This window comes from Pezoporus flaviventris, unplaced genomic scaffold (assembly GCF_033815535.1).
Source record: "Pezoporus flaviventris isolate CSIRO_AGI_PZ_B2104156 unplaced genomic scaffold, CSIRO_AGI_Pfla_v1 ptg000002l, whole genome shotgun sequence".
Classification (NCBI taxonomy): domain Eukaryota; kingdom Metazoa; phylum Chordata; class Aves; order Psittaciformes; family Psittacidae; genus Pezoporus; species Pezoporus flaviventris.
Genome location: NW_026892550.1, coordinates 2,540,188 through 2,565,804, shown reverse-complemented (window position 1 = coordinate 2,565,804; position 25,617 = coordinate 2,540,188). Strand labels below are relative to the sequence as shown.

Sequence of the window (25,617 nt, the reverse complement as noted above, 5' to 3'; positions counted from 1 at the left end):
TAACTCCAAGTCTTTTTTATTGTAGTCTCTGAGTGCTAAACTTGTTCGGCAGCACACAGCATGTCATCTTAACATTAAGTTGTAGATACAGTGGAAATCTGGGAACAAGGTCTGCTTGTCAGTTGGTGCCATGCAGTGTAACTGTGGGAATATCTGTTTGCATAACCATTACAAGTTTATTTTTGATGGAAGCTCAAGAACTGTGCAATCTGTAACAGCAGCAACAGTGACGATGTGGCTTAACAGTGATGATGTGGCTGGTGGTACCAGCTTGTTTGCCAGGTACCACTACCTTTGGCTTAAGCTACTGATAAGACAGCCTGGAACTGAGATGCCCCCTTGCTAATGGTGCATATCAGAGATGGTTTTTCAAGAGATTTGCATCCTGGCTGATAAAACAGCACACACCAAATGAATGACTATTGCTTTGAGACATGACTGCTCCACCTCAGTTACAAATAAAGCCAGGCACACAAAGTTCTGGGAGAACAGACTGATCCTGCAGGAAGAAGCAGCAGGATTATTGCAGTTCTGGTGTCCGCAACACAAGAAGGACAAGGAGCTGCTGGAACAAGCCCAGAGGAGGCCACGAGGATGATCAGGGGACTGGAGCACCTCCTGTATGAAGACAGGCTGAGAAAGTTGGGGCTGTTCAGCCTGAAGAAGAGAAGGCTGCATGGAGACCTCATAGCAGCCTTCCAGTATCTGAAGGGGGCCTATAGGGGTGCTGGGGATGGACTCTTCATTAGGGACTGTAGTGATAGGACAAGGGGTGATGGGTTTAAACTTAAACAGGGGAAGTTCAGGTTAGATATAAGGAAGAAGTTCTTTACTGTGAGGGTGGTGAGGCACTGGAATGGGCTGCCCAAGGAAGTTGTGAATGCTCCATCCCTGGCGGTGGTCAAGGCCAGGCTGCACAGAGCCTTTGGTAACATGGTTTAGTGAGAGATGTCCCTGCCCATGGCAGGGGGCTGGAACTGGATGATTTTAAGGTGCTTTCCAACCCAAACTATTCTATTATTCTATGTACAGGGGAAGGGCTGAGGTGTGGTAAAGAGGCAGGTGGTGCTGAGCACGTTCCTCTCAGGGCTCCTGGACCTTTGAGGCTTGGTGAACATGGTCCATGCTTTGTTGACATAAACCCTGGAACAGGAGGAGGCAGACAGATAGAGGGCAATATTTTTCCACAAGATTAAAGGACTACAAAGCTGACCTATTTCAAAGTCCACCTGACTTCCTCAGTTAAAGACAAACGCACACTGTGCAAGAGAGAAAGGCAGAAAAAAGGCTTCTGGGTGGGTTTTCTTTTCAAGCAACGGCCAGCTCTGAGATAAGCACTACAGAAATAATCAGATAAAACTTGTTAGTTCCACACTGCCCACATCCTGCCTCTCAAACTGCCTTCTGAGCCAGGTCTTATCTCCTGCTGTAGTTTCCTGTAACGAATATCATGCCCTTCAGAGTCACAGCTCAGTGCGCAAAAGCTACTACCCTGTGAATTCATGGCATCTCCGGGCTTTCTCTGAAGCATTTATACAGCACCCACCCTCTGACTGCACACCCACGTTGTTAAAAATCTTTATATCAGAATGTTAATGCTCAAGGCACAAATGTCTCCATTAGGGATTTGTATCCCATTGCCTTGATCTCCATTCGCCGCCTCCTCCAACAAACACATCAGGAGTCAACAAGATCTGTCTTGCTTCACAGAGTGAAACTCTTCAACAGGAAAGTTTAATTCTCAGGCTTTTCTGGCCTGAAAACAGACCCTGAATAGGCTGGCATATAGTTTCTACAACTTAAGGTGAGTGGATTATAGAATCATCACAGAATGGTTTGTGTTGGAAGGGACCTTAAAGCTCACCCAGTTCCAAACCCTGCCAAGGGAAGGGACACCTTCCACTAGAGCAGCTTGCTCCAAGCCCCATCCAACCTGGCCTTGAACACTGCCAGGGATGGGGCAGCCACAGCTTCTCTGGGCACCCTGTGCCAGCACCTCAGCACCCTCACAGGGAAGAGCTTCTTCAAATTTAAACAGGAGAGATTTAGGTTCTCTGCTCTCGCAAAGTGCCAGCAAAAATAAGATCACATTAGGAAAAAGGAAGTCTAAGGCATGTGCATGCAATTCTGATTTAAATCAAGAGAATACAACTACCCTCCAGTTTAGTTATCTGCATAAAGTTAGCTCTCTCCTGATTCTTCAGTCAGAATAACAATTCCCATTTTTCCACAGACAGGAGTAAGTTACTCATTCATTTGGAACACCACTATTTAATTCAATTAACACTGCAAAATACATCTAAGACAGTTCTTGCAGCTCTCTGAACCTCATAGTTTCTTTTGAGCTGTCAAGCATGACCAAGAGCTTATGCTTGATTCACTTGACAGACAAGACTTCTGTTTCTGTACTTCAAAAGAACCTGAACTGTGACCTATTCACTTGCCTAAACTCCTGCCCCCTTGCTCTTATGGTACCTCTGCTGAGCAGGAGCCCAATTAATACATCTCAATGTGCACTGTTCATTTCAATATTTAAAAGATATTCTTAAAGCTTTTTATATGCATGCATATAGATTTATTTTCACATAGACCAAGCAGGCTTTGTTCATGCCAATGGGAGCAAGATGAGACCTCTGCTATCAGCCAGCTCTGCCTCTAGCAAAGATGAAACAGCTTTGCAGGTTGTCTGCCTGTTAGTGCTGGATTGGATGGATGACCAATCTCTTCAGCATATTACAAAATTAGGTGAGATCTGTTCCAAGGGGCTTCTGAAAACTATAGAAAATCCCTAAATATACTGTTGGTTTGACCAAATTAATACACAATGGACACTTGGGACCTATACACGTATGGCAAGCTTTCTGAAGCAGGAAGTTGTTCATTCAGGGAGAGCATTTCAGAGCTGGTTATACCAAGTAAGCAAAATAAACTCTCTTGTTCAAATTGATGCCAGCATTGAACTTTTAAGCTGTTCCAACAAAAAGCTAGACAAGTGCTGATTGTTTTAAGTGAAGATCTACGTAAGTGTTACTGAACAGTGATCGGAGGGAAGACTCCAGAGTCACAACTGACAGTATTGTTAAGAAAGGTTATTTATGAACATGCCCAGCAACATATTAGTATGAGGATTTAATTACTTTTCTGGTCAGTTTCTTAAGCACTGAAGATTTGACAGATAATTGCTTCCAGGGAATTGCTTAATGCTGATGAAGAAGGAAATACTTGGATGGGTTAGTGAGTTGTTTTAACTTTGAAGTATCCTTTCAGTGATCTCACATCTAAGATGGCATTATCTTTCATCTCTACCAATACCAAATGATTAACATCTGAGAAGCATCAACAGCAGTTATAATAACTTCAGTATTAACTCCACAGAGGGAGGTCCTAATTCCTCCTCAAAGTAGGAAGGAGAAACAGGAACTACCTCTCCCCCATTTGGGAAAAGCAACCCATTTCTTAGAGCTAAGACTAACTTTAGCTGCGCTCTTCAATTGAATTGTGGCATTTGGTAACACATACTGATGCTTCCAGTGCTAGAAGTTCAGCAAGATTAGGCACTAACACAAGATCAGAAGCAAAATGAAAGGAAAGGTACAACGTTACTCCTGACTTCGGTTATGTTAAATGCCAGAGGTAAAAAAAACAGCTTTCCCAGTCTTAACTGTCTGGATGTTATCGGACATTAAGAAGATTATGAATCCTTCAGAAACCCACACTGTGATAGTTGGCATTGACTCAGAATTCAACCCTAAGACAGTTTACATTTCGATCCTACAGCAGTAATACTTTATTACTTTCTCTAACATGCTGCTCTTTGGCAGTATTGCTATAGAAAGAAGATGGAAAATACCAGAATTAGAATCATAGAATCATTTAGGTTGAAAAAGACCTTTAAAGATCATCGAATCCAACTGCACTCAACGCTGCCAAGAATCTGCTCTACTTGAAATGGTCGAACAGGATCCAAAATAGTTTTCTTTGCCACAGAGCTTAGCAATGAACAATCGTGCATAAAGAACCTGAATTAAAAGTGCCATAAACCAAATGCAACCGATGTGTGCCAGGTACAAGAAGTCTTGCTGTAAGAAAGACTTTAATTGCAATAAGGAATGATTAATGCTTATTTCCTGGAGCGCTGCACCTCCACATTATGGTACAGATGTTAACTCAGCCTTTGTAACACTCAAGCTGAGGTCACTGCTAAGAGTCAACTACCTTAGCAGGATTTGTCTTCAGTGCCATGTTACTCCCACACCCCAAAATCATGTTACCTGTATCCACAGCCTCATGATCTCTCAATTTAAAGCAGACCTCAACACTGAGCTGAGCAGCCTGGCATGGCTGTATCAGGAGCAGTCAAACTTGGAATTGGTGATGCTCAGGTCTGTAACGCAGTGGAGAGACAGCTACCCTGTGATGCCATTTGAATCAATCCATGTGCTTTGGGGAATTTTAAAGCACTAGAGACCTTAGTATGATACTCTAGGCACAGATAATTCAATGACGGCTCCAAAGATAATCTCATTGTAGTAAACCTGAGAATGTTTGCCTATAGGACACAGGCAGTGAGATAACCAGTGACAAGCAGAATTTGGGAAGTTCAAACATTCAGTGATGATCAGGCCAATAAATAAAATAAAACGCAACCCATTTCCTACAGTAACCTATGAATACAAACCTTGAGATCCCTGTGCATTAATCCTTTGCTATGCAGAAAGTCAACCGCTTCAGCTATCTGCAGAAATATCTGCAGGCACTCTGTCCTTTCCCTCTCCTCTATCATGCACCTTCTGCTCATCCAGTCTTTAAGGTTCTCTTTCCGGCAGAGCTGCATCTGGATGTAAAGATACACCTTTGGAGAGGTGGGTTTGACTTTTTCTGCAATATTTTTAGAAAGGTCCAGGCTTAAACTTGTTGGCCTTGGTGGAGAAACAGAGAGGGGACTTCCTGAAGCAGATTTCTTGTTATCAGATTCCTCTGTACTTTTGGCCTTCTCCTCAGAAAGACTCTCACTGTGTGAAACACCGACTTTATCTTCCTTACTAGAAGCGTTTCCACAACCAGAATCCTCAAACACGATAGAAGAGGAGGTCCCCTCCTTCAGGTGTACAACAGGAACAGCTGAGGAACATGTTTCCAAGGAGTCACACAGCTCGTTATTGTTGATAGTACTGTCTTCTACATCACAGCCAGTAAGGACACTGTCCTGAAGGTTCAAGAGTGGATCTTCTGACCGGTGTAAGTCCCTGTTGTCTGTCTCAGAAAATTCCAGAGGAGAAAACTGGCTTCCAGATGCATCAAATTGACCACAGGGTATTCCCACAGAACCTACCCTCTCCCATGAAGTGGCTATAACTTCAACGTGCTCCTTTGTAGAAAATGGCTCTGTTCTGATCTTAAATGATGGGACATCCATTGGACTGGGAGAACTGAGTGGCCAGTCAGTGCTGGAAGAACAAAATCAAGAGGTCAATACTACAGAACTTCATTCCACTAAAGATGCATGTTCAGAAGCCCAGGTTTTAACAACTGCTACCTCTGAGAACCGTGTCATACCCTAATGGTAAATGACTCCCAAGGGTGGGAATCTCTAATAACCAGGATTTAGCATGCATTTTTCTTAGAAGAATAATGCTTTCTCATTGAGTGTTGATAAAGGAAGATCTGCCAAGCTCTGCTGCCTGGATTCCCAATGTGCAATCAGGCTTTTCTTCAGCTGGAAAAAAATCAGTCCTATAGAACATGCATTGCAATGACTATTTAAAGTGCCTTGGCAGAATTACAGCTGCAAAATGTTAATTTGATGCCTGAAATATAAAGGTCACTGCATTCTAAAATCATTAGGCATGTAAAGATGTTATTATGAGACCACTATTATTTGTATTAGGCCTCATTCTTTAACAGCTAAAATACACCCACTTTTTCCTTTCTTTTAACATCCTCCAACTCTTCTATCCAGTTTTCCATTTTTAACCTACTCCTACCAAGCTTTAGAAATAGTCACTCTGATTATCCCTCCTATTTCTGCTAAAATAAATTCATTGCAGCACTGGAGTACTGAATCAGATCTATCTAAACCAAGCCAACAAAAAGGAAGAAAGCAGTGCAAAGGAACAAAGAGAACAGAGATGCCGAAGTTTAAAACTGAGCCACAGTAGCAATGCTCCAACCTTCCAACCACCCAAAGATTCAATGACAGAATTTAAATTAGGAGCAAGATGCTTCCTAAGCTGAAAGAAGGACCTTAACACAACAGAGGACACCAAAAGATCCAAAGAGGGTGGTGAGGCACAGGAACAAGTTGCCCAAAGAAGTGGTAAACGCTCCATCCCTGGCAGTGCTCAAGGTCAGGCTGGACAGAGCCTTGCACGACACGGTCTAGTGTGAAGCGTCCTTGCCCATGGCAGGGGGTTGGAACTTGATGATCTTAAGGCCCTTTCCAACCCAAACTATTCTATGGTTCTATGATAAATCAAGAGACACTATGCACAAGAGTGAAATATTTGTACCTTGTTCAATTGAAAGGTTGACACAAGTTAATAACTATCTCTTTCCTACACAGTCTTTCCATCTTCCTGGATCATCTACCAGTTCTGCAATTCTGTTGATGCACAACTTCAAACTCAGTTGTTAAAAAACCCCCATGAATTACCTTTCATCTTTTAACCACTGTTCATCCATCTTTTCTTGCCATCTCTCAGGTGGAGCTTCCAGCCACGCATTGAAGTACCGCACGATACCTGGGTGCTCAAGCTTAGCCAAGGCCTTGACTTCTCGCATCACCTTTTCACGAGCCAGTTCCCTACAATGTGGGGTGAGGAGAAAAATAGAGATGTGGTCACATAAAGCAACAGAAGAGTACATAAACTTCTGTAAAGGAACTTAATCAAAGCTATGTCTCAAATTCCCCAGAGTAACTCCTTTAGGTTAGAGGCATGGAGGAGCAGTGTGCGCTCATAATGGTTAAGTATTTAGTCATCCCTTTTCAAATTACAGGCAGCAAAACTGAGAAGAAAAGGTTCATCTTGCTCTTAGCTGTTTACAGGATAGAAAAAACACCACTAAACAGCAATAGTCTACAGGGATGTAGAAGACACTGACACAAAAGAAGACAGACAGCAATACCTTAGTATTTCTTTTGTATTTGGCATAACATAAGGAGACTGCATAAAGACTATCTCCATTCTATGCACAGGAAAGCAAGTAGCCTGCTATTTATTGAGGTAAATAATCTCTCTTCTTAAGACTGAAACTGGATCAAATGAAGTCAGATGGTTTTATTTAATGGATTTGCATATGCTTGGAAAAGAAGAATTTAGGCTACCTTAAATTTCTGAACAAAACCTTTAATCTTAAATAGTCACACTTATTTAATGCATTCAAAAAAGTAGTCATTCTAGATGTGATAGCTTTACCCCCTCCCTCTACTGGCCTGCCTGTTGCTGTTCTAACTTGAGATATCCAGAAGCAGTGTCTCCCATCTCCCACTAAAAGGAACTGCTGCAAGCTCTGTGTAGGGTAATTCTGCAGCTTGGCTTGACCACCTATGACTGAAAGAAAAGGTAGGGGTTGTGGGACCGGAAAATGAAACAAACGGACAAATGGAATCAGAAAAGCTGGTGAGGGAGAGAGAAAAGAAAGAGAAGGTGAAGCAGGAAAGGTAAGGAGAGGAAGGAGAGAAGCAAATTAACAGCGCTACAAATAACTGGTCCTGTTATCAAAGGCTCTATTCATCAAGGAAATCAAAGGAGTTCCCATGTAGCCGGAGCATCCTCACAAGTGTCCTGCTACGCAAGTATTTTAGCCAGGCAGGTCACCCTTCTGCTGTGATTGCACATGCCAAATTCTTGGTGCCAAAACTAAGCCAGCCCCCCCCCTTAAAAAGTATGTCATTCATCCTAACAAAATATCTGGGACATCAGTTCGGGAACAGATGGTTCAGTGTAGGATGGGATCCCACCATTCATTCATTACTTCTGTATCTCAACAAACTCATTCATTACCTGTTAGGTAAACGGATTCTTTTGATAGCATAGTTGCAGTCATCCACTTTATTTCTGGCTTCAAAAACCACTCCAAAGCCTCCACGACCCAGACACTGAATTGGTTCAAAATCTGTTAGATATCTGGGAGAAGGGAGGTGTGAGGAAGGGAGGATAGACAAGAAAAATGCATTAGTACAGATAGAAAAATAACTTATGACTAAGTGAAATATTTTTGTACAGGCAAAACATGTTAATCGACTTGAAGCATTTCTTATCTTTTTTTCCTGTTCACCCACTGAGGCAACCAGATGGTTACCTACTTAAGAAAGATGCTGGGTAGTGACAGACACTGAATAAAGGCATAATCAGCAAGTTCCTTTACGCATGCACATGACAAACTGAAGAAGTTTTTCAGAGTATTAGGTACATACTGGATCATGGATCATGAGTATGTAGCCTGAGTTTCTATACCCAAACAAAGTGCTGTCAGCTAAGTACTTTCTAAGTCATGATGTGCCTTTAACCCCACCCCAAATACCTATTTCTGCAACTAGTCTTCTAAACATCCCTTCTGCAACATTACTGTTCTTAAATCTCATTACGTTTCTCATTCTTCCTCATTTTCTATACTCCAACTCTTACTTGCAGTAAGTTGCAAATGTTCAGGAGATGGTCACATTTTAACCAGAGTATCATAACATTCCCCTATACACCCTTCTGTCTTAACCAACTCCTTCGCAGCAGGAACAAAGATGTGTTCCAAATATAGTCTGCTTATTCTGCAGAGCACCATGTTTCCACCTGAAATTGCCTTTTTCTACTTTAATCCATAAACACAGAAACAGAGGGAGTAAACACTAGTCATAACCTTCAAGAATCAATCTTCCATTTTACGTATCAGTACGAAATAGGAGAGCAACATTCCTGATCACAGGTATCCTGTAGACTCCCTGGGATTGCTTAGACTAATCATAACTGCAATCTCCCATCAATAATGGGTGACAGGGTTCTTTATGTCTGTTGCCAATCATCCTGAGAAGGTGGAGGACTAGAGTACAAAAGAACAAGTGAACACCTACTCTTCCCTCCACATAGAATACAAGCCCTGTACACGTTGTGTTGAACTGAGCTCACCTTGACACATATCCAGAGTTCTTGACATCACTCCAGCTGCTCTCTTGAACATCTCCACAAGTGGGCTCATATTTACTATCAGTCTGACACTGTGTTTCAGATTCCTTCCGCAGCTAGCAAGGATGGCCAAAACAAGAACGAAAACCAAACACATTCAATTCCTTAAGTACTTGACACCAGTTTGTACTCTTAAAGATGGCACAGTGTAAATATCTCCGAAGACATCAGGCATGGCTGAAGCAGTCTAATCTGCTTGCTGAAGCAGTTAAACAAATTATACATAGCAGCTGACAGCCTTCATGGATAGATTAAACAATAAATTTAGGCTTTTGATTCTGTCATCTCAGTAGTTATTACTGCTACTCACTGCAGACTCAAAACTGAAAGGAAAGGCTGCAGTAACACCTTTTGTACTTAGGATTCAGAAACAAATACTTACTCTGCCGTAGGGATGGGGATGGAAAAGTTTGCGCACAATAAAAGTTGTGGCCACAATGCAAAAGATAATGGTGCCAACAATTTCTTTCCACCAGTGAAGCAGCAGAACAGGATCTTTTTTACGAATGTTCTTGTAATTTGTATCCTCAAAAAACCCAACAGTGATCTGGGTGCTACGTTTGTTTCTCTCTCTCTTGTAGTAGGGTAAGTAATAACCATTATCTGTGGATAAAAGACACAAGGAGGGCATAGATTTTTACTTGTAGGTAACTACAAAACATTTTTGTGTTCTCATTAACAGGTTTTCTCAATAGACATGGAGGGTATTTTTGTCTATGTGCCCCATAACTTTAAATGGCACATAGTAAATTCAGTTAATCGAGGTTGTGGATTCCATGGCAAGTCGGTCTCACATCAAAAGTTTACCACTTTGGAAGGCCTGACCACTCATAGCTTTAAACCAGAATATCTTCCATATGGAAAACTTTATATTGCCAGGATGAGTCTCTATAGACTGTTATCAAATTCACAATCTTCTTCCATTTGGACCAGCCACCAGTGGCAATGGCAGTACACACAGTACCTCTGCAACAACAATTTCCAGCACTCTGAAGTGCTTTGTGTGGCACTAATTGTACACACACCATTTCGCTGTCCTAGTTTAGGCAGTAATTTCCTAGCTCATTAAATGATAAAAAAGATACACATATTGAGATCAAACAAATGGCCATTTATTGAATTTCACAGATAATAAATGGGTAAATTAGGCTATTTGAAACACTTCAACATTTGGAACTTCCACCTACCATATGGATACTGCAGAACTGAAAGTGCTCCATTACTGTATTCTTCATGAGAATACTTGTCATTGCTGAGACACTTGTCGAACTCATCAGACCCCACCAACACTGGAGTCCTGGAAGGAGAATCTAAGCATAAAAAAGACAGTATTCTGAGCTGAATACTTATATTATTTGATATTATTTTAATGAGAATTCCAGTGGCATAATCTTAGAAAACATCTCTTGGACCAGATTGTCAGAATCAAAGCTAATGCGCGGAAACATTAAGAAGGGGATTTTAAGTTAACAGTTACTTATCACCCCTCCCCCTTGCCAAAATACTATTTTTGGACAAGTAATTCAATCATATTCACATCACTGCAAAAAACATCTTCCTCTTTCAGAAGGCCCAACTTTTCATTATTAAAAAAGATCCTGTTACATCCATAGTACAAGACAAAAAGACATTAAACATTAGATTAGAAAAGGATAAACAATTAATAAAGCACAGAGTTCCTGAACTGGTTTGCAGCTGGAAACGCTGGACTAGTTTGAAACACACTGGAAATCAGAAAGATGTCCTGTCTTTTCAGAGTTTAGACAGAAAACGAAACTCTCAATTGTTACTTACGGATTAAAGGCTTCCATTTGATTTTGGGAAGTGGAGTAATTGCGTTATCATTCCTGGACTCCAGAGCCTTTGGGTTGGTGGGGAATTTCTCAGAAATTCTGACAGATGACTGGAGATACAATTGGCCCCTGTACATACCTGAGTAATAAACCAGAGAGCGTATTAGTCTCGTATTAGTCTTAAGGTTCTCTTCATGCCTAGAATAAAACTGTCCAGTTAAAATACATGGTTGAACATATTTCTTTATATTCTGAGAACCTGAGATACTGACTCTTAATAGGGTGGGTGAATTCAAGCAGTATGCTGCCTCTGCTCTCAGAAAGCAAGAGATAAGAACATCTGATTTTCACTGTTGGAGAGCTGCTGCTACAGAAGAATACCAGCAATTTTAAGGGCTTTGCATAGGTAAGACTTCTTTCAAACTTCCCTTGTTAATGCTGGTACAGATTACCCCTCAGCAGCCATTACCAAGGTTTCTATCTGGCTTCTTTGTGTAACCACTAAAAGGAAGGCTACAAGGTGTAAAGAATTATAGGAAAAGGCTAAGGCAAACAAAGTATTAGCAAACCAAGGCACGTTTATGTCCCAGAGAGGAAGGAGGACCTGGGGCCACTCTATTTCAAATTATCACAAACCATATCAAATGAATTCTGACAGCTGGATGAAAACTTAGTCACACAAAACCTTAACTGAAATTTCTTCATGGTAAGTTACTGTAATCAGTGTAGAGGGGAAAAATCATAATGACAAATTAGTGGGCTGAAGAGAGATATTGCTTATTGCTTACCAAGCAGTTAGACTGTTAGCTATAACCCTATATTTAAAAACTGCAAGACTTTCTATCCTCTCCAATGTACTGAAAGTACAAAGCAGTGAACATTTTGGAATCCAAATGGAAAAGATTTATGGTTTTGAAATGTTTTCATTTTTAAAAAGAGGAAAAAATGGGAAAAAAGAAATCAATGTTTTAGTTGAGGCTAAACACTCATTAATTCCGCCATAGCCAAAGGTATACTGCACTTTCTAAAACAGGTACACAGAACTCTTGCCTTTGAATGGCAACAGCAAAGATGACCAGAGCAGACTAAGAAGAGATGAAAACACATCTTTACTTTATCAAAGTCTCTATATCAAGTCAAGTGCCTTTCTGGGATATATATGTCAAATTTGGGGGCTTTATAAAGCAATGTGGGTTAAGTTAAAGAGCCTTCACTATACAGAGTATCAAACTGCACATTACAGCTCCTCTTAACTGTAATCTACCAGTACAGAAAGATCTGCTTTACTACAACCTCAACAGAGAAAAGAGTAACCTTTTACTACAGAAAATGCTGCAGTCTGTGTCTCACCCAAATAGACGCTGGATTCTGTGGCTCCTCTGGCAGCTTCCACAAGATCTTCTTCATCTTCCAGTACTTCATTGTTCGCAGTGTAACTTGTGTCATCAAACAGACTGATTGGAATTACTTTGCCATCCTTAACCAGCCATGCAGAGGCAATTGGAGTGCAAAACTGAAGAAGAGAGAGGGAACTGGAACATTAATGTTGTATTAACTAGATATTATATATAACTAATGATAACCAACGTGCTGAATTGCTTTTTTTAGTTTTTCTAACAGATACAGCAGCTCAAAGTCAGATTTTCAGTTTAAAAAAGTGCAAGCAGATGTGTGTTCAACATTTATGATGCTGCACAACTTCTGCTTTTATAACATTTAATACTCCATCTTTTTCCCTACCTGGTATTCCCATTCCAGATGTCCTCCTCGTTTGTTAAAAGCCATCACCTTCCAGTCAGCTACTGAGACCTTTATCACTGTGTCTTTCATCATAGCTTCCTGCTCATCCACATCTGAAATGATTTTTGTTTCTTCTTTGTTCATATTCGATTTAAAATTGCTCTCAATGTATCCAGCTCTGGTTTCAATATCTGGGACATAGCGCAGCTCAAAGTGACCAACACTGAAGTTCCACCTTACAGAAAGAGAGAAAAACTTTGTAGAAACAACTTATATGTTCCAAGGCAGCCCCAAATCCTCCACTCAGAAGACTCAAACTGAATTACCTGCCTTTTACTCGTATTTTCAGTGAACTCACAGATTGTCAGACGAACACAATTGTACCAGGAGGGGGAGTGCTAATCCGGAATACAAACCAAACAAGCTAAGAAATCTTGCCCAACACAAAGGGGGAGTTGAGAAAAGAGCAAGTGAAGCAGGTCCAGTGGCATTAAAAGCTTCGTATATACAGAGGGCAGTTTAAATCATTGAGTAGTACAGTTGGGTCTGTGTAGCAGGAAAACATGTAGCAACATGAAGGTGTCCCTGCCCATGGCAGGGCGGTTGGAACTGGATGATTTTAAGGTTCTTTCCAACCCAAACCATTCTATGATTTAGGAAGCAGCACTCTACACAGGACATATTTCTCCTCATTACTAAAGCATATTTAATTTGAAATGTAAGGTTTTTCACAATGAAGGAAAGACAATGCTGCTTCTGTTGTTTTAATCCCCCACACAGCCTAACACAGGAGCTCTTTGACAGGCACTTCATGAAATCAGGACCGCTCGTGCCCCATAGGTTGACACCAAAAAAGGACAACGGTATAAGGAACAGTTGTCTTGTGTAGCCAAAAGCACTGTAATTTTTCTAAACCAACAAATTAGGACAGAAACTGAACATTATTCTCAGGAAGGATAATTATTTTCTCTTTTTCCCCCATGATACAACCCAGCATTGTAGAGAGGATCCAGGTGGGAAAGAATGGCAAGTCTGTGTCTTGAACGGCTAGCAGGAGGAAAATACTTCTTGAACAGTACGCATAGGTACTCAAAGTTTCTTAGGACCAGTCTGGCAGGCACCAGGAGCCCAAACTGTCTCCTTAAAGAATTTATTTTAGATTCAGTTGATTTTTTAGAAGTTGTTCTTTCTTCGGATTAAACCCGCTGTAAATCCCATAGCAGCCATATTGGGTCACCAGGAAAGCATCCCTGTTCTTGGTGCACAAGATGTGATACTATGGTTTTGAAAGAGATGCACCAAGGAAAAGCACATTTTCATGACGTGCCTTTCCCTGCCGATTTAAGTCTCCAAGAGCCGCAGGACCCAGAATTTCTCTTTACACACATCCAATCTGCTAATCTATTTGAGCTCCGATTAGGTTCTCTGATACATTACAGATGCACAACCTGTCAAATCCTGCTGCAAACAGAAGAGGGAGCAGGGGAACAGGGAATGGCTATTTTTCCACTAAATTGTTGGGCTGTTATTGTATCTCTGTATGACAACCAGACTTTTAAACCTGTATTTGATGAAGTGGGTTTTGCTGTTTTTTTTAAGTAGGATACATGTCTGTGTTTTTATAGAAATCTTGATGTATTCAGACTTCCAAGTGACAGCACTGGGGAAGTCACAGACTGAATCACAGTCTCCACAGCTTGTAAAGAACAGACCACCTACGTTGTGGAATGAACAAAGTGGATTTAAGAATGGGGCTAAAAAAAGTAAGAAGACTGAATACATGTTAAAATATCAACTTAAAACGAAAGCTAAAGGCATCAAGTGTAGAAAAGTGAGAGTTACCATGAGTAGGTGAAGAATTTACAACTGAATCAGTAGGTCATAAGAAGACTTTTAAACCGGCTCCTTTTGTACATAGAGTTAGAACAAATCTTAGTGACATCTGCCCTGTGCAGTAGAGCAGTGACAAACTGTTTTAAGGGGTGCAAAGACAAGGAAAGCAAATTTTGATTTAGAGGAATACATGTACACCCACCTTTTCTATTTAATCAGATAGAAAACTGAAGTTTAAGGCAATTTACAAAAGCACTGAGAGCAAAGGGGCCAGGTAGTAGCCAACCATCTCATGCATTCCTTCGGTTAACAACCTAAACTCCCTTGTGCAATTCCTAGTCTAAGGAGAGCAAAAAGAAGGTCAAGTCCTTAAAACATTATGTATTAAGAACTATTGGATTGTCTCTGGACAACTCTCACACTTACTTTTCATTGCCGCTGCGTGGTCCAACAGCACGGACTGTTTTCTGGGTTCGGTGTAATAGAAGGGTCTCTTCCTGCTCTGTTTCATCATCATCCCACCGGCGACAGCCCATAGCTGAGCAGATGTACTTCACCTAAGAGACAGGGAGAGAGACTCACACTTGCTTCCAAGATCTGAAGAACTTCAAGACAAACCAACATAATGAACAGCCAATACTCAAAGCTAACAATCCTTACAACACGTTTTTGGCTCATGGGCAATTTAGAACCCTGTGATGTTCATGCTTGACTTAAGGGATGTTGAAAAGCCTGGTTTAAGAGATAAGGGCTTTTCAAAACTAGGCTTTTCAAAAGATTACAGTAAGTCTAAAGTTTGGGCTATTTTGAGTACCTATGGACTATACTTTGCACATATTTCAACTTCTAATAGCAAGAAATGTTAGATCTCTCTTTCCCACTGTTTCTATGGGCATCAAAAGAACATGTCTGAAAGACCTACAGTGCAATTCTGCTTTTGTGCCATGGTTGTCTCAGCATAACTCTATTAGCTTCAAATAAAGTACTACTGATTTTTATAAAACAGTGCAGAACCTTCCCCCCCCACCCTTTGCTTTGTCAGCTATTAAAGGGGAAAGAAGAACTCACTTAACACTCACAGTCACACAGACTTTTAAACAATCCCAATCTCAAACACAATTTGGGTTATATGGGCAACTGTGTCTTGAAAAGGGAGCTGAACACATTTGCAGGAAGTCTGAATCAACGTCATAATGCCAAAGAGAAACTGAACATGAGCCAGCTTCAGTGTGCACCCACAGCCTAGAAAGCCAACCATATGCTGGGCTGCATCAAAAGGAGCGTGACCAGCAGGTTGAAGGAGGTGATCCTGCCCCTCTACTCTGCTCTTGTGAGAACTCACTTGGAGTACTGTGTGCAGTTCTGGTGTCCTAAACATAACAAGGACATGGAACTGTTGGAACAAGACCAGAGGAGGCCACGAGGATGATCAGGGGACTGGAGCACCTCCTGTATGAGGACAGGCTGAGAAAGTTGGGGCTGTTCAGCCTGGAGAAGAGAAGGCTGCATGGAGACCTCATAGCAGCCTTCCAGTATCTGAAGGGGGCCTATAGGGATGCTAGGGAGGAACTCTTCATTAGGGACTGTAGTGACAGGACAAGGGGTGATGGGTTCAAACTTTAACAGGGGAAGTTTAGATTGGATATAAAAGGAGGAAATTCTTTACTGTAAGGGTGGTGAGGTGCTGGAATGGGTTGCCCAGAGAAGTGGTAAATGCTCCACCTCTGGCAGTGTTCAAGGTGACATGGTCTAGTGTGAGGTGTCCCTGCCCATGGCAGGGGGTTGGAACTGGATGATCTTAAGGTCCTTTCCAACCCAAACCATTCTATGATCAACAACTCACAGACAACAGACCGACCAAACTTAACAAGGAAGAGTCAGGCACTATTTCCTGTAAAAGGCACCTTTGCTACCTTGAACATAAGCCAGGAATCAAAAGAGAAATTGAAACTCCCATTTCCTGAGCCTTGGGGGAGGACCAGTCTATTGGTACACAGTGCCCTCTGCTAGCAGTGAACAAATCAAAACGATTTCATGAACTCTTGTTATGGGTCTATGCTCTTTTATCACTAGTGATCACTCCACACCGTGCCAGAGAAGTGTTCAACATTAAAATGTATGGTCAAAATGAACCCCCCCACCCCCGAGTTTGTGGAAAGCAAATATTGGAAGTTCAACATTTTTAAACTGAATTTCTTTTTTAACTTGTTTTAAACTGCACCCACCTTTGTGATTTAGCAAATGTATGGCTTTTCACTGCAAAATCATCTACAAGCATTTTAATGACATCTCACCTTAAGGAGGAGGGAAATGTCAGTTCTAGGACTCCGAGTAATGAAATTCATTCCCGTGTGTTTTCTAGCCTTTTTTGATTCTACATTTCTTCAAAATACACAACTTTTAAACAATGGATTTCAGAAGAAAAGTACCTTCTGATCTAGTCAGACAGCAAGTAGTTTATAACTTCTGTGTATGACTTTAAAACGTAAAGAGAACTTCTCCCAAGAGATAGTAAACTCGCTGACAATAACTACAAGTCTTAGACTCTTGCACATGATGAATGTTTTTCTTGTTTTCCTTAGTTCTGGAGAAATCTGAAATCAGTTGTGAAAAAGCGTGTCACCTAAAGCCTTCTTTGATATGCTGAACAGCAAAGTCTACTTCAGGCAGAGCTATATGACAAAGCTGAACTCCTCTTGTGGCTTGGTAGAAAGGAGTCATCCTTTTTTTCCCCTCACTCACCTCTGCTTACAAAACCCCTGTCCCTTCCCTTGTGCTGGCTCTGGTGCTGCCCAACCCCTGGCTGAGCTACAGCTAACCCAGCAGAAAACTAATCCAATCAAAACCGAAGTTTTCTGTTGGGTTAGCAAGCTGAATCAGCTTAGTGAAGAGTGAGATGTGTTCAAGGCAGCACAGGGGACACAGCAGGAACTTGCAGGCAGGAGGAGACTGCAGGGAGGGGTTCAGACACACCATCTAATTGCACTGTTAAACTTACTCCATCCCACTGCATTTGTTACCCAAGAAGCTCAGATTCTGCTCTTTTGTGCCATGCTGGAGCTGCACTGCAGTTTAAATCTCAAAAGCAACCTGTTTGTAAGACAATGCTTGGAACACACAGCCCCAAGGCAACTTTCAGGCTCTTACCTTCCCTGAGTATGAGCTCAGCCCATAGGTTGTCAAAGACTTTCCCCCGACTAAGACAACGTCCTCGCCAAATTTGTAGGATGACTCAAGAAGAGATTCAACTGTGAAAGGAACTGCTTCCATGCTCTCCCGGTCCCGATCCCACTGGAATAGGTCCCCGTCCAAGGAAGGGATTATCATCTTATTTCCAAATACCTAAAAGAGTTGAATGGATGGTTAGCTACCATTTAACCACAATTTTATCAAAACACACAGATCACAAATGGAAACAGAAACACTGTATAAGGCAGTACAGTGCATTATATCCCAGTCTCTTTTGAGTCCCCTTCTGGAGCAGTGGATTCAGCACAGGGCCTCCAACACAAGACAGACAAGGATCTGCTCGAGCAAGTCCAGAGGAGGCCACGGAGATGCTGCGAGGACAGAAGCAGCTCTCATACAGAGCTAGACTGAGAGAGCTGGGCTGGTTCAGCCTGGAGAAGAGAAAACTCCTTAAGGGGAAACCTCAGAGCAGCTCCAGTGCCTAAAGGGGCTACAGGAAACCTGGAGAGGGGCTTTGGACAAGGGCCTGTAGGGACAGGCCAAGGGGAATGGCTTGAACCTGCCAGAGGGGAGACTGAGATGAGCTCTTAGGCAGAAGCTCTTCCCTGTGAGGGTGCTGAGGCGCTGGCACAGGGTGCCCAGAGAAGCTGTGGCTGCCCCATCCCTGGCAGTGTTCAAGGGCAGGTTGGACACAGGGGCTTGGAGCAAGCTGCTCTAGTGGAAGATGTCCCTGCCCATGGCAGGGGCTTGTAACTGGATCAGCTTTAAGGTCCCTTCCAACACAAACCAGTTTGTGATGATTCTCTGATTTTATTTTATGGTTTCATAACCCAGAGTATCATATTTCAAAATTATACTGAAGACAGAAAAGTTTCAGGCATTCAAATCAAATCCATATTTCACTCTTCTTAGTTAAAAAAAAACACCCAAAACCAAACAGCTCAGTGTGTGACACTTCTTCCACTTCAAACAAAGCATTTTCAAACTCTATCAGATGACAGATTAGCATTCATCCAACTGCTGAAAATATGTTACAGGAGAAAAGCATTCTTGAAGAGACAGTCACTGGTTAAAGTGCAAGGTTTGCAGAGTCTTCATGATAGTTTCAAGACAGTTGCATTGGAGGTAATGTTCTATTTCATTGTTGCTTTTTCCCAGGCTAGTTTACTGCTAAGCACAGAATCAGTCACTCTCCTTAGATTAGGAGACTGAATTCAGTTTTAAATGAAGACCTGAGGCTGTTTGTGAACTCTTTTACCATTAAAGACTACTCTAGGATATCCTCCTGTAAAGCAGAGAGTGCAGTTATCATTGAGACCAGAGCTCATATTTCACCTTTGACTTTCCAGACAGTCCAACCTATCTTTTCCCCAGAATTCCTTATGTTTAAATACACTGTTCTTTTAAAATCTGCCTGGCTTTTTCTTAAGCACACAAGTCAAAAATCATCTTCCCCAGGATACAGCATCTCATCCATTATGCTGAGATTTTCAAGGAGATCCTAGTTCGGAAGCATGAGTCATTGTCAATGAGTACTAAGGGACTTATTAAGAAACTCATTATCAGCATGATAGACCATAACTAATACTGTGGAGCCACAGTGGCTGTGCCCCTCAACAACAGTGAGGAATTGTAATCCACATGATCTTAGCTTTTGAGGATATGGATTAACATGGAAGATTTTAATGCTTTTGCAGAACCCCTGTTCATTTGGGCAGTATCCTACAACGTAATTACATTAAATTCAGAGACTTTACACATTGGGACTTAAAGGCTACTTTTGGTACATGCATACTAGCCACTTCAAACAAAATACTCCTGCTCAGACTCCAAGGCACAGATGTGTATTACAAAGCCCTACAAAAGATCCAGAAGGTTTCTGGTTATTATTTCTGAACCACTGTGAGGATCTGAAACCACATCTGCATGATTAAAATTCTAACATGAAACTTTTTATTCCTCTAACTGGGTCACAGACGAGCAAACAGCATTAAGCAAAGTTGGGATTCACCCAAACAGGGAGGCAAAGACAGCTCTTGTACATGGGTGCATGTTGTGACTAATATCTCTTCTTGCACCTCATTCAGAGAGAAAAGTTAGGTGAGTTACCTGTATGGCTGTACTGAACATCCCTAAAGGATCCAGTCCTGGCTTTGAGGAGCCTCATGAAGACTGACAATTAAATCTCCTCTCAGGAGCACAAAGTGTGATTGAAGAGATGATCAAAATAAACCCCTGAGAGCAGCTGCAAAGCTCTTCACAAACCAAAATGAGGTATGCCCTTTCCCCCCCCAAGTATTTACCTTATGGCAAAAAATGGCCAAACATCCACTGCACAAGATCTGCGATGCACAAGAAATGCTGCATTATGGTCTACTACTGGGGAGGGAAAAAACACACAGAGCTCTGTACATCCACTTACAGAAATAAACCAACGAAAAAGGCAAGAACTTGTGTGGGGAGGGGTCATTTGTAGAAATCACCTGATCAGTGGAAAAATAAAGCAAACAAGTGAGGTTTACACAAACATTCCTACTCAAGAGCAGCCTTGTGATCCTGAGACACAAAGGCACGCGGATTTTGGAAAACACCTTTTGAAAAACAAAAGATGCCAGTGCCAAAGTTGCAGCTGTAACCATGGTGGAGCGTCTTGGTAAAACATTCAACACATAGCAGTAATACCATAAATTGGCTTTGTAATATATTCTTTCAGAAATGCATCATTTTGATGACAACTTTTAGCCTGTGCAGCTGTTACTTTGCATTAATAGGTCGAAGGAGGTGATCCTGCCCCTCCACTCTGCTCTCGTGAGACCTCACTTGGATTACAGCGTACAGTTCTGGTGTCCTCAACATAAAAAGGACATGGAACTGTTGGAACAAGTCCAGAGGAGGCCACGAGGATGATCAGGGGACTGGAGCACCTCCCGAATGAAGACAGGCTGAGAAAGTTGGGGCTGTTCAGCCTGGAGAAGAGAAGGCTGCTTGGAGACCCCATAGCAGCCTTCCAGAACCTGAAGAGGGCTACAAGGATGGTGGGGAGGGACTCTTCACTTCATTAGGGACTGTAGTGACAGGACAAGGGGTGATGGGTTCAAATTTAAACAGGGGAAGTTTAGATTAGACGTAAGGAAGAAGTTCTTTACTCTGAGGGTGGTGAGGCACTGGAATGGGTTGCCCAGGGAAATTGTGAAGGCTCCATCCCTGGTGGTGTTCAAGGTCAGGCTGGACACAGCTTTGGGCGACATGGTCTAGTGTGAGGTGTCCCTGCCCATGGCAGTGATGGAACTGGATGGAACTGGATAATCTTAAGGTACTTTCCAACCGTAACTATTCTATGATTCTAAATCCTCTGTAAAGTTTCTTCCTGCATGTGGTCCAGACACCTGGTGGTGTTGAGACGTTCCATATAGAAATAAGAATTAGCAGCAAAGGTTATTTTCAGAAGCAGCTTTCCAAATATACAAAAGCTAAACCAGTTCTTGTACCAGTGATCCAGCACAGAGAGCCCAAGCCTGGCAATCCCAGCCACCAACTGACTTTAAGTCAGATCTTGAAAACATTCTACTGGCCATCAGTCAGCTAAATTCATATAGTGTGGTCAAACTACACACGTGCCAGTGGCAGCCAGACAGCCACTTGCAAGTTCAGACTTTCAGAGACACTTGCTGGAAGCTACAACTGCAATGGATTTGTAATGTGGTGTGCTCCAAGGGCTGCAGACGACCCCATCAGTTTGTGAAGACAGGAGATGCAAACCGCCCAGGAATCACTGCTGAGCAAGGAAGACCCGGAGGGTAACTGCAAGCTCTGGAGACACCATGACACACGTCACCTTAAGCATTTCCCTTGTCCCAAAGCTCTTGCTCCAACAGCCTGAGTAGCAGACTATCCACTAGCAAACAACAGACAACATATTGACCATTTCTGGGAATCACACCCCCAGATTCCCAACACACATGAAGCTCACTCAGCAAAACCCACTGTGTACTCCCAAGATATGGATCAAATGAGGTCATGACTTGTATGCCTTCCAATGTTCCCAGACACTGGGCACTGCCTGCTCATCTGTTAAACCCTTGGTCCCCACAAGCTGCATAGGACAGACAAGGCTGTTTCAGTCAGCTCTGCTGATCACCTGCCCGTGCTCCCAGGCTTCAGGGTGCCCACGGGAGCAGCATGTCCTACACGACATTGGGAAAGAAAAGCTGAGAAAAGACACAAGTGGTGTCAGTGAACACATTAGGAAAGAGAACACGGGCAGCAGAATGAGTTATTGCACTGAAAAGCAATGCCAGAGTACAAGCAGATGGGGTTAAACTGACTGTAAGTGCAAGCTAGATTTTTGGGTTACTAACCATCACAAAGGTGGTATTTCACAACAGAAACAGAACAATGGGGTGGGAAATCACCTTTTCAGATGAATCTATCTATGAATGGGATTAAGTGACACGGTGCTGACAAGGGACTGCACCTGATTACCACAAACGTCTTTTTTACTAAGAGCTTCATCTGAAGCATGGGGTAGGTATGCAAATGTGCATAGTTGCAGGTGCCCACATAACAAAAAGCATTTGTAGCCACATGTTTTAAAGAGCAGTTTTTGCCAGAGGTTTGAGAAAGGCATTAATAATAACAACCCCTGTCTGAGTTATGCAGCTCATTCTCTAGTACACCAGAATCAGCAAAGGGACTTTCCTTGAAAGTACTAAGAACTAGCATCGGCATGCAGCTCAGGTAAAGGAATGACATCACCCTGTATCTCAAAAGCATTACCTCATCTCCTAATCCAAGGAGTGAGTCACCCAGGCAGTCAGCTGCAAATCTCTTGGCACAGAAAATGTAGGTTACCACGATGCACTTACACATTCCTCTGATCTGTCAATGTAAATAGCTATTTGTTCAGCTTCACTGGTCAGCAATATGGCACATAATTGTTAAGTGGCTTGTCTTTCAGAAGTAACACTTGAAAAAAAAAAAAAAAAACAACCAACCACACAAACCCAACCCCACATTAACTCTCGAGCCCTAAATGAGACGCTGCTCTTTTGCTGGTGAAGAGTTTGAAGCTGAAGTTCTCCATTGGCTCGGCGCGGGGTGCCGCAGCCCTATCAGCAGCGCTGGCTGCTCAATCTCCAGGCCGACGGGTGAGGTAATGCAGTTACTAAAAAGCCTTCACAAAAAAAAAAAGGCAAAGAGGCATAACGATCCGAAATGGCATATGCTACCAGGGAATTTGCTGTCTAGACTTTACTGGAAAGGAGGGCACTGTATATGATGAGGTTCCACAGCAGGTTGATGGGTGCAGGAAGAAAGCTGCTGGGTTAAAGCGGTGGGGAAAAAAGGAATAAAGAAAGGAAATAGTGTGTAAACAGAGATCAAAACAAGCTGAAGTATTAGAGCCTCCCTGAGCTGTTTAACAGTAAGTGTGATATTCATTTCCCATGCCTAACGCTCTTTATCATATGAATCAAAAATCAAGCCTGCTCGCAGGCAGACACATCTGACACAAGCCTGGTGCCAGACCAGTCAATATTAGCATCCTCAGTGGGCTGAACTTTCCAATAACTCCAAGGAAATAACTAAGCACAGGTGAAACATTTTCCTTACAATAGGAAGTGTTATGTCTTTATGTTTTTCTAACATTTCAGCCTGTGGTTTTCAAACAGTAAACTGAGACTTTCATCCCCAGTTACCAATTATACTGACCTGTAAGATCATAAATCATAAGGGTACCAATGTTCTTCTTCTATGATTATCTCCACAATAGGATCACTGTAATGAACAGGATCAAAGCCAACATCAGACATGTTCTTAAGCAAGCTACTTCTTTTCAGTCAGAACTGTCTTTTAAACCCAAGCAACATATTAAAAGCCACATATGGCAGCTTCATTCTAAAGGGTAGAAATAAGAGTCTGGGAACAAACAAATCTGGGAAAGAGAAAGCAATCATTGTATGTTCCACAGTTAAAAACAAAAAGCATAGGCATACAGTGATACAGGTAACCCTACTATAAATGCTTACAGACTTTTCAGGTTAGATAGATACATAGATATATACCCAGTGGGCAGGGTCTTGAGATGTCCCTAGTTCAGGATGGTCTGGAACTGATTTATTGTCTGCTTTTTGTATGCATATAGGGAGGTATCTGCACAGATGCACTGGTTTATGACTTCCAATCTAAGAGGTTATTTCTCCTTTTCAGCTTGGATTTCAGGATGTTGATTTATCTATTTTCCCTTCAGCTACCTGCAGAAATCCTGAAGTACAGGGTACTACAAGGATGACAGTGTGTTATGACTAACAGGTAAGCCCTAATTACAGGAGAACACTGGGGACACGAAGGGGACAACTCATGTCTAAGGAGATACTTGTCTCCAAACTTTCTGCAAGGCCCACAACATCACCATATCCTTAAGAAGAGAACAAAGACTCAGGCACTAGTACAATCTTTTGGAAAACAAAGGCTGTTAAGATATTCCACCGTCTAAAGCACTGTAAAAAAGCAAAGTGTTCTTCAGAGCATCCAGTGCTGTTTAACCAGCCAAGGAAGAAGAAAATAGACTGCAAAGGGGAGTCTATGACTTATATCAGTAAAATAACCTCCTGAAACATGTTAAAGGGCAACAAGCAAGCTGAAACAGGAAATACCAACAGGCAGGTGGTTGTTTTGTGTAGTAAACCTTTCCTTCTTGTGAATGCCATCACTTCTGATCTCAGCACTACACTTGTTTACAATGGGCATACCTGTTCCCTGCTTCCTCCTGTTTCTGTTAACCAGAGAATGTGCCCAGACCACCTTTAAGACCAGAACCGTGAGAAAGGCTGCACTTGGACATCTGATAAATCAGTGTTTTATGGAGCAGATTATAGAGGCAGGATTAGGTAGCCTTCCTCCTCTGAAGTAAAAGCCAGCCTGTGCCAGAGCGGCACATCAGAGAAGCCAAGAAGTAGGTTTCATGTGAGCTGGGGTGTGACACACTGAAAGGGCATACAAACTCTGCATAGCAACAGTGAGCATACATGTTTCTCACACCTCGAGATGATTTTACCACAGGCTGTACAGCTCACCCTGTAACACAGTTCAGGGGAGCCATCAGGAGACCAAACCTGGTGCCCTGCTCCTGCCCATGTTAAGGTCCTTATGACAGAAGTTTCTCTCTGTTACAGTCTTCCTTCTCCTTTCACCATCCCCCATACTCCACAAGCTGGTAGTTTCTATTTCATTTTTCACTGCTTAGAGAAGACTGGTCTAAGGCTTAAACTCAGCATTCATGACGCTGTATTGTGTGTATGATGAGCACATGAAGGCATGCTGTACTCCTGTGCCTGAATGAGTACTAGAAAACTTGTTTGAAAACCCCTTTTTTCTCTCCCCTCAAAGCAACACCTGCAAAGTGCTTCCAACAACTGTAATAAAATACTACAGTTGGCCTCTCTGTCATGATTCTTTAACTTCAGATCTTAAGATCCGATCAGGTGTAAGCTACCAGGGTCCTGATAAAACTACATAAACAGCGTAAAGAGCAACAGATAACAGCAGCACAGCAGCTTCAGAATTATACTCTCCAGTGTCAGGGGCACCGTATCTTGTTCAGCTTGAGTTTGCCATTAGTCCAACTCTGTCCTCTGCTCTCCCTTGAAGAGCCAAGCAGGGAATTGGAGGAACCACAACGTGTTAACCAGACTACCCCAGCTTCAAATGAGATTAGGTCCCCAGTACTGTTTGCTGTGCAATCACAGACCCTTCTTCTGAAGATTAGCAAACTAAAACACCACCGTTACTTTAATCATAGTCAAACAAGACTTGGGGTTTTGACTACAGAGATGCCAGCCTGCTCTGCTGCCATGGTAACAGACTTTTAAAAACTGTTCTTAATAATA

The 25,617-nt window shown here is 42.2% G+C and overlaps 1 protein-coding gene across 1 annotated transcript in view; it reads right to left on the bottom strand.

The window, feature by feature from the left end:
* Positions 1-25,617, bottom strand: part of EIF2AK3 (eukaryotic translation initiation factor 2 alpha kinase 3) — a 47,164-nt gene that overhangs the window by 5,357 nt on the left and 16,190 nt on the right. The window contains exons 3-13 of the mRNA XM_061466465.1: positions 17,690-17,884; positions 14,969-15,099; positions 12,710-12,944; positions 12,320-12,482; positions 10,971-11,108; positions 10,364-10,486; positions 9,559-9,779; positions 9,120-9,232; positions 8,004-8,126; positions 6,653-6,802; positions 4,679-5,447 (exon numbers count right to left, since the gene is read on the bottom strand). Of these exons, the coding sequence (XP_061322449.1) occupies positions 4,679-5,447; positions 6,653-6,802; positions 8,004-8,126; positions 9,120-9,232; positions 9,559-9,779; positions 10,364-10,486; positions 10,971-11,108; positions 12,320-12,482; positions 12,710-12,944; positions 14,969-15,099; positions 17,690-17,884 (2,361 nt within the window). The remainder of the gene's footprint in view (positions 1-4,678; positions 5,448-6,652; positions 6,803-8,003; positions 8,127-9,119; positions 9,233-9,558; positions 9,780-10,363; positions 10,487-10,970; positions 11,109-12,319; positions 12,483-12,709; positions 12,945-14,968; positions 15,100-17,689; positions 17,885-25,617) is intronic.